Here is a 10,000-nt window from a genome sequence, read left to right as displayed (position 1 = left end):
AACAACAAAATAAAGTCATGGACACACACACACACACACACACACACACACACACACACACACACACACACACACACACACACACACACACACACACACACGTGTGCAAACGTCAAGATGAGCATCAGTTTAATTTTGGAACTCATGAATGGCCTCTAGAATTTAAGTTCAGAAATTATTTATTTTTTTATTAAATTGACTTCCTACAGCGAGCGCGCGCGCGCACATGTGTGTGTGTGTGTGTGTGTGTGTGTGTGTGTGTGTGTGTGTGTGTGTGTGTTTCTTATACGACTGATCATTTTATACCCAATTTTCATGTAATTTACATGCTGCAACATTGTGCGGTCTAAATTTCTTATTCTTCATTCACAAAGTATCATTTATAGAAATTTCTAACACTGTGTGTGTGTCAGTGTGCTAAGGAGAAGCCTTAACGGATCGCAATGAGGATGCTGCTCTGCTGCCAACAACACTGTGACCAGTATGTAAATCGTCTGCGAACGATTCGGTACGGCATATCAGCATCGGGGTGTTCTCTTCTAAAGCCCCGTTCACACTGTGCCGACTCTGGGCCATGACAACCCACGACTCTAGGGTACACGAGGTCTTGGGTGTAGATGTGATTCATGTGAAAGCGTCGGGCATGTCTTGAAAAAGGTCTTGAGACTGTTGCCGAATGCTGCCCCGACGTCGTAACGGGAGTCTGGAGTAATAGATAATAAAACCTCCCCTCAACCTTCTTGGAGCGTGGGAACCAACTTGTCAAATGCAGAAGTCGCTGGGTTGTCGTGGCACAGAGTCGGCACAGTGTAAACAGGGCTTAAGGAGGAATGGGCCTGAACCTGTCTGTGGCTCGAGGCACTCCCGAGTTCCCTCTGAACGGATCCATATTCTGGCCCCGACCACCTCTTAAGCCATCACTAAATAAAAAGAGCAAAAAATGGCATGTGTGTGTGTGTGTGTGTGTGTGTGTGTGTGTGTGTGAGAGAGAGAGAGAGAGAGAGAGAGAGAGAGAGAGAGAGAGAGAGAGAGAGAGAGAGAGAGAGAGAGAGAGAGAGAGAGAGAGAGAGAGAGAGAGAGAGAGAGAGAATTTGCGAGTCATTAAGTCAGAAAACACCCCCAGACATGAATGAATACTTACGCAGCACCGTCATTTTTCCCGTTGCCGCCTCTTTTAAGAAGCTCGGATGCTCGGCCATCACTTCGCACAGATATCGCCCCGAGGCTGAAGAGGTGAGGTGGAAAAGAGAGAGAGTCACCAGCTGGTCACCACGGAACACCTCCTGCAACGTGAAGGGAAGCACAAGATCGCCGACAGAATAAACATAAGTGTTGTTTTTGTTGAGCCAGTTCCCGCTTTTTAATAAGGTATATAGAATGAAAATATTAAATACTATCTATAACTGATTAGTGGACAAATACAAATTGATTAAACCACTGAAAACTTAGTATATAAAAAATCATTGAAATTTCCAATATTTTGTGATAGAATTCGTTCCATTTATAATCTTGTGCAATTTTGAATTGTTGGACTCATTGCAATTATAAGATAATAATTTGTGTCACAGTGCTTAACATTTGAAGAAAAAAGATTCAAAAGGCTTTTTTAGAAAGGGTCAAGCTCAAATGACTGAAAAAAGTAACAGCTACAAACATTCATTGACACTTTCACCCTTTTCTATAAGATTCATGAGACAAGAAACTAAATCGGAGGCCAAATATAACAACTCACGGTGAATGTTATTGCATGTAGTTCACAGAAATATACGACAACCAAATTACTTTCAAACTGTCTGTCTGTCCTTACCGTTACGGAAAACCCTGCAGAGGGCTGGGTGCGAATGGCTTGCGCCCTCTCGGTGGGGACAAAGCGGTAAAACTCTGTGCCGTTGTGATACCACTTGAGGGAGTATACTTGTGTCCCTGTTAGACGGAAAGAACACCCAAGTGTCGCCTGTCCACCAGCAACGGCGAAGGCGGGCACTTCCACGTCGACTCGCAGGACTACTGGGTTTCCTATGTCAGAGATAATTAATGAACTAAGGGAGTGTCTCAATCAAAGAATGAAGGCTGAATGCTGACTTTCTTCTGGCAGTGAGTGGAAATTCAACTGACAAAACTAACAACAAAACAGTCATCTAAATATCCTCGGTCTATCCTAAACTCAAAATCTTAACTGGACACTTCACATCTCCTCTCTCACTAAATCAGCTTCCTCGAGGTTGGGCGTTCTGTATCGTCTCCGCCAGTTCTTCTCCCCCGCACAGTTGCTATCCATATACAGGGGCCTTGTACGCCCTCGTATGGAGTATGCATCTCACGTGTGGGGGGCTCCACTCACACAGCTCTATTGGACAGAGTGGAATCTAAGGCTCTTCGTCTCATCAGCTCTCCTCCTCTTACAGATAGTCTTCTACCTCTTAAATTCCGTCGCGATGTTGCCTCTCTTTCTATCTTCTATCGATATTTTCACGCTGACTGCTCTTCTGAACTTGCTAACTGCATACCTCCCCCCCTCCCGCGGCCTCGCCTCACACGACTTACTAATCAAGCTCATCCCTATACTGTCCAAACCGCTTATGCAAGAGTTAACCAGCATCTTCACTCTTTCATCCCTCACGCTGGTAAACTCTGGAACAATCTTCCTTCATCTGTACTCGTATTTCCTCCTGCCTACGACTTGGACTCTTTCAAGAGGAGGGTATCTGGACACCTCTCCTCCCGAAATTGACCTCTCTTTTTGGCCACTCCTCTGTACTCTATTCAGGAGCAGTAAGTAGCGGGTTTTTTTCTCATTATTGTTTTTTTTTTTTCATGCCCTTGAACTGTCCTTTTCTGTAAAATAAAAAAATCTAGCAAATTTTCAGATAATTAACACCAATAAGGCAGACTTATAATACAGATCAACAAATATTATTCAGATAAATATTACCAAATATCTTTGGAGGTGCAAATGAAGAGCAAGCCTGAAGGTTGTCTTTAACTGCTAGGTGAAAGCCTGATAATAATGGGCGTTATGGAGAGTTACGTTAGCTTTATATACCTCTTTTATGGACAGTCCTCTGTCAAATGTGAAGCTTTATGTTAATAGCTCTAGGAAAAGTATTCTTACCCTCTATATTTGCAGCAATGTGTCGCTTGAACGTAATGAAGCTTAGGAAAATTTTCTTGAACCAGAAGGGTATTACGGTAGATTTATTTCACATCCCATCATGTTGCCTCCATCATCTATATTTTTTTTTACAGCAAATGAAGCAGCTCAAAGGCAAAAACAAATGAAAACAAAAAAAGCCCGCTAAGCACTGCTTAATGAATTTGAAAGAAAAAGCGGAAATTTGTGCAGATTTAACAATCAAATCCAAAAAAAACATCCACTTGAAAAAAAAATTACAGCAAAAAAATGGCCAAAAAGTTTTTTTTTTGTAATAATTAACTTAATAATTATTTTTGGAAAACCTTTTAAATAAAAGTTATTCTACTACACACATTCTACAAATATGTCTTATACATATTTTGTATTAACACCAAACAAACAAACAAACAAACAAACAAGAGATTACAAAGATCAGAGTTTTTTTTAATAGTAGGGTAATGCCGTAAATCTTTGACGGAAGTAAATTTTCATAATTCCACATTGTTTGAAAAAAATAACGAAGGTTTATACGGTGGTGGGGATTCTAGCCCCCCCCACCCAGGCTTAAAGTTATAATAAAAAAAATACGAAAGGAGTAGTATACAGAATGTCACTTATTATGTTTACACACACACACACACACACACACACAGGTATAGAGGTATAATATATAAGCTCTGGGGGGAATAATTGTATAGCCTACTCATGAAATTTATTTAAATTGATTAGAATAATCATACCAGATATCATACTATTATAGTTCACCATCGAAAACTATTCACATTAACTGAAACACAACAACGTGAATACGTTTTGCATCTGGTATTATGTTGGTAAAAGAAGAAAAAAAAGTTTCTTTTACTCTTTTTTAGGCAAATGTACCCCATGTGTTGGGTGATGAATGTGCTGCAGTATCTAAGTAGTGACGATATTGCGCACCCTTATAATCCTTTTGTTTTTTTTTTTTTTTTTTTTCCTCTAACTCTAAAAACTAAAACTATTAGTAAAATTATAAAACATATTTTTTTTTTTTTTTTTTTTTTATTTTATTTTAATTTTATTTTTTTTGTGGACTTTTTCAGGATTTTGGATGGATTAATCTGCAAAAAAATCGCTTCTTTTCATACTAAATTCATTCAGTCAGGCATTTTTTATTGCTATTTTTACTAGACTATGCTCCTGTAAAGAGAAGTAGAGAAAAGTGGCCATAAGAGAGGTTAGTTTCGGGTGGAGATGTGTCTTGATATTCATGAAATAGATGAAGTCATAGACATGAGGAAATACAAACGAAGGAGAGTTTACCAGTGAAAGGGATGAAAGAATGAAGATGCTGGTTAACTTCTGAATAGGAGAACAGTATAGGGATGAGCTGGAGTAGGCAGCTGCATAAAGTCTATTGCTAATAATAGCATTAAGCAAGCATCTTCTAGTAACTAAATGTCAAACACGCATAGAATTAGAGCTAAAGGGTTTAAAAGATGAGCAATATCACAATTACTAGGCCGGAAAAGGGGAGGGGGTAGTTATTTTGAAAAAGATTAGTATATAAAAAGACTGAAGTCATCCCCAATGATGTAACAAAATTTAGAGTGTTGAATGAAGAGTGGTTTAAGTGTACCTTGCGCTTGGAGGATAAACTAAATTGGATTTTTAAGTCTATTAAGATAAAGATTTCCAGAGATATTAATGGTTGTCTGTCTGTTTGCTTTACGCTCCACACTTGGTATTTTGTATGGTCTCCCAAATGTACACAAACAGGGTTGCCCTATCAGACCCATTTTATCAGCTTTAGGCACGTATAATTATTATCTTGCAAAATTCTTTGTTCCTGTTCTAGCTAATTGTTATGCAGTACTTAATTCAACCCAGTTTGTAAGCGATATTTTGAACACTAAGTTTTCTCATCACTGTTACACGGACAGATTTGACACTGTCATTTTCACTAATATGCCCTTGACAGAAACCATCCAATCGTGTGCGGAACAGGCTGAGCAAGAACAGTTCATTCCCAATTATCGCACTACGTCTCAGTTTGTCATTATTAGAATTAACAGTAAAGAATCCGTTTTAGTTTTCAATGACAAGTTGTATAAGGTAGATGAGGTAGCAGTGGGTTCACCATTGGGACCTGCATTAACTAATGCATTTCTTTACGGGGGCTCCCCAATGGAGCTTACCAATGACATTAATTAGTAAATAATATAAATTCTTGCTCTGAAATGGTTATATTATTTCTTTAAATAGATGTGAAAAAATATTAAACAATACAGCAACACGTTGCACGGCTTCAATGGTAATATGAGAAAAGATTTAGAATTTGAATGACATGAACTCACTTCACCTGCTGACCAGTGCTACTGAGAATTTCAATTTGATTGATTGATGGTTTATTGTTGCAAAAGTACACAACAAAGAAGAAGGGAAGACTTTAATATGTCACCATTATTCACCTGTTATGCCTTCTTTGTCAAACTCGTATTATTCTAGTTGGCCTAATATGTATGCATAGGGCATAATATTTTATATATCGAAATCAGCCCTATTAAGTAAAGAATAAATGTGAATCCTGATAAATAAATGTGAATAATGAATAAATGTAATTGCTATAGGTGAAGAGTCTGTCTTGCTGACATCTGCTAATATAAGAGAACTTTAATTAATACTTCTCGCCATTATTTCACCTTTTCCGCCTAGGAAATTTTAGGCTATCAGCAGATTTAATTGAGGGGTGTATCAGCGAGACACTCCACATTTTTTCATCATATTTATTCTTCACAGTTACATTTTATATTTGTTCTTCACGTTTACTTTTTGTACGTTTATTTTTCATATTACTCCTTCATAATCTTCCGCTCAGCTGATGTAATGTTGACATTTCCCGCCGCTCCGGCATACCAACACTGCCGAATCACGCGCCTTCGTCTTGTCATGATCGTTACCACGCTGGTAGTCGCCGATACCACGAAAACAGCGGCTGTGAAAGCGGATCGAGGCGATGGTAATGCCTGTTACCAGGATGGTAGGGCCTTTGGTTAGGGTGCGTACCAGACGCCTGTGAAAGCGGCCCTTAGTCCTTACAGAAAAAGAGCATATAGATCAATTTCTAAAGGCCGTGTCACACGAGTGATGTTTTCAGGCATCTTGCTAAAGTGATGCGCGTAGTGGTGGCAAAAGGTGCGCGTGTAGTCACACGGCGATTCGGCTTCGAGTGTCTTCCACTATCATATTCCTGCAACCAGAACAAACAAAGGATCGAGAGAGACGACGTCGTCTTGCTGCGATTGGCCTCAATTTGTATTTTGGCAAATTATTTCCAAGAAAACTTCTCTGAACTCGCTATTGCCTGCGAAGACTGGTCAGGGAATAATGAGGGAATAGAGAGAGGCTGTGAGTGCAAAAGAGCGACTGACTCTTCGCTACTTGGCAACTGGTATGTGTGTGTGTGTGTGTGTGTGTGTGTGTGTGTGTGTTGCCAGGTCTAGGGAAATTTCCCTTTTCTTTGGAAAATGGACCCATGGAGGGAAAAAGGGAAGAAATTTCAAAATTGGCCCATATCTAGGGAAAAACTGATAGAGGGAGGAAGGGAGAGGGGTGGGACACAATATAGGATCAGTTCCTGTACTGAGTGGCTGGAGGAGGAATGAAGGGAGAGGGGGCTCTAGGGGAGAATCAGTTCCCTTGTTAGCAAGACAGACCGGAGACCCTTTTGCAGATATGGCTTCAAAGGAAAGTAAGTAACAATGAAACCCCTCCAGCTAAACGCAAGTGCTTGGTGTACACTCAAAAAGATATTTAGGAAAATGGGAGAAATGGGAAAGGAGAAATTCTATGGTGAAAAGGGAAATTTTGAGGCCAACACTTTTTTTTTTTTACAGAAAAGGAGATAGTTCAAGGGCGTGAAAAAAAATATAATGTAAAAAAAGACCGCTACTTACTGCACCCGAATAGAGTACAGATGAGTGGCCAAAAAGAGAGGTCAATTTCGGGAAGAGAGGTGTCCTGATACCCTCCTCTTGAAAGAGTTCAAGTCGTAGGCAGTCGTAGGCGTACAGATGAAGGAAGATTGTTCCAGAGTTTACCAGCGTGAGGGATGAAAGAGTGAAGATGCTGGTTGAGTCTTGCATAATGGGTTTGGACAGTATAGGGATGAGATTGATTAGAAAGTCGTGTGAGGCGAGGTCGCGGGAGGGGGGGAGGCATACAGTTAGCAAGTTCAGAAGAGCAGTTAGCGTGAAAATATCGATAGAAGATAGAAAGAGAGGCAACATCGTGACGCAATTTAAGAGGTAGAAGACTATCTGTAAGAGGAGGAGAGCTGATGAGACGAAGAGCCCAAGAGAGCTGCGTGAGTGGAGCCCCCCCCACACACGTGATATGCATACTCCATACGAGGGAGGACAAGGCCCATGTATATGGAACATGTATGGAGAGAAGAACTGGCGGAGACGATACAGAACGCCCAACCTCGAGGAAGCTGATTTAGTGAGAGAGATGTGAAATGTCCAGTTAAGATTTTGAGGTAAGGATAGACCGAGGATATTTAGTTTTGAAGGTGACAGCTGAGTGTTGTCGAAGAATAGGGGATAGGTGTTTGGAAGATTGTGTCGAGTTGATAGGTGGAGAAATTGAGTTTTTTGAGGCATTGAAGGACACAAGGTTCCTTCTACCCCAATCGGAAATAATAGCAAGGTCTGAGGTTAAGGGTTCTGCAGCCTCCAGTCTGGAGTCATGTACTTCTTGTTCGGATGGTCTTCTATTGAAAGAAGTTGAATAATGCAGAGTGGAATCGTCGGCGTATGAGTGAACAGGATAGTTTGTTATGGAAAGAAGATCATTGATGAATAACAGGAAGAGAGTGGGTGATAGGACAGAGCCCTGTGGAACACCACTGTTAATAGATTTAAGGGAAGAACAGTGACCGTCTACCACTGCAGAGATAGAACAGCCGGAAAGGAAACAAGAGATAAAGGAACAGAGAGAGGGATAAAATCCGAAAGAGGGCAGTTTAGAAAGCAAAGACTTGTGCCAGACTCTATCGAAGGCTTTCGATATGTCTACCGCAACAGTGAAAGTTTCACCGAAACGGCTAAGAGAGGATGACCAAAAGTCAGTTAAGAGAGCAAGAAAATCGCCAGTAGAACGCCAGTACGGAACCCATACTGGCGATCAGATAGAAGGTTAGAAGTGGAAAGTTGCTTTTGAATCTTCCGGTTAAGGATTGATTCAAAAGCTTTAGATAGACAAGAAAGTAAAGCTATAGGGCGGTAGTTTGAGGGATTAGAACGATCACCCTTCTTAGTCACAGGCTGTACAAAGGCTTACTTCCTGCAGGAAGGAAAGGTAAATGTTGATAGGCAGAGACGAAAGAGTTTGACCAGGCAGGGTGTCAGCACGGAAGCACAGCTTTTAAGGACAATACGAGGCACTCCATCAGGTCCATAAGCCTTCTGAGAGTTGAGGCCAGAGAGGGCATAGAAAACATAATTTTTAAGAATCTTAATAACAGGCATAAAGGAGTCAGAGGGGGGATAAGCAGGAGGAATATGCCCAGAATCGTCCAGAGCGGAGTTGTTACAGAAAGTTTCCCTAGGGAAATATGGATATGAGAACCTAGCAACACCCGATATTGACTTCTCTTTCGGCCAGTCCTTTCTTGATTTTTTAGGGGCAGTAAGTAGCGGGCTTTCTTTTTTTTTTCATTATTGTTTTCTTTCTTTTTTAAACCCTTGAACTGTCTCCTTTGCTGTAAATATATATATATATATATATATATATATATATATATATATATATATATATATATATATATATATATATATATATATATATATATATATATATATATATATATATATATATATATATATATATATATATATATATATATATATATATATATATATATATATATATATATATATATATATATATATATATATATATATATATATATATATATATATATATATATATATATATATATATATATATATATATATATATATATATATATATATATATATATATATATATATATATATATATATATTTACAACAAAGGAGACAGCTCAAGGGCACAAAAAAAGGAAACAATAATAAATAAATAAAAAACACTACTTGCTGTTCCTAAAAAGAATCCAAAGAGGTGGCCGAAAGAGAGGTCAGTTTCGGAAGGTGTCCAGATACCCTCCTCTTAAAAGAGTTCAAGTCGTAGGCAGAAGGAAATACATATGAAGGAAGATTGTTCCAGGGTTTACCAGCGTGCGGGATGAAAGAGTGAAGATGTTGGTTAACTCTTGCATAAGGGGTTTGGAAAGTATAGTGATTAACATGAGTAGAAAGTCGCGTGCAGCGGAGCCGCGGGAGGGGGGGAGGCATGCAGTTAGCAAGTTCAGAAGAGCAGTCAGCGTGAAAATATTGATAGAAGATAGAAAGAGAGACAACATGGCGACGGAAATTAAGAGGTAGAGGACTATCAGTAAGAGGAGGAGAGCTGATCAGACGAAGAGCCTTAGACTCCACTCTGTCCAAGAGAGCTGTGTGAGTGAAGCCACCCCACACGTGAGATGCATACTCCATACGAGGGCGGACAAGGCCCCTGTATATATATATATATATATATATATATATATATATATATATATATATATATATATATATATATATATATATATATATATATATTTTTTTTTTTTACGTTGTTGCCTATTGCGCCGGTAGGCATCTTCCCGGTGGGGCCTGATGGCCGGCCCAGCCCGTTCTGGCGCAGGCGAGTGTTTATAGTGGCGCCATCTTGCATTGGCTCATGCTGCCCCCCGGAACTCGTTCTTGATCCGCTTGGACGGCTTCCTCTAGAGTCCGGGTTGA

At 39.6% G+C, this 10,000-nt stretch overlaps 1 protein-coding gene across 1 annotated transcript in view; it reads right to left on the bottom strand.

Moving 5' to 3' along the window:
• Positions 1–10,000, bottom strand: part of LOC127006887 (uncharacterized) — a 31,084-nt gene that overhangs the window by 17,901 nt on the left and 3,183 nt on the right. The window contains exons 2-3 of the mRNA XM_050877219.1: positions 1,808–2,016; positions 1,142–1,283 (exon numbers count right to left, since the gene is read on the bottom strand). Of these exons, the coding sequence (XP_050733176.1) occupies positions 1,142–1,283; positions 1,808–2,016 (351 nt within the window). The remainder of the gene's footprint in view (positions 1–1,141; positions 1,284–1,807; positions 2,017–10,000) is intronic.

The sequence above is a fragment of the Eriocheir sinensis genome, chromosome 34, assembly GCF_024679095.1.
Source record: "Eriocheir sinensis breed Jianghai 21 chromosome 34, ASM2467909v1, whole genome shotgun sequence".
In the NCBI taxonomy this organism is placed as follows: Eukaryota; Metazoa; Arthropoda; class Malacostraca; order Decapoda; family Varunidae; genus Eriocheir; species Eriocheir sinensis.
Note: the sequence above shows the minus strand (reverse complement) of the source record. Positions and strands in the feature narration are given on the sequence as shown.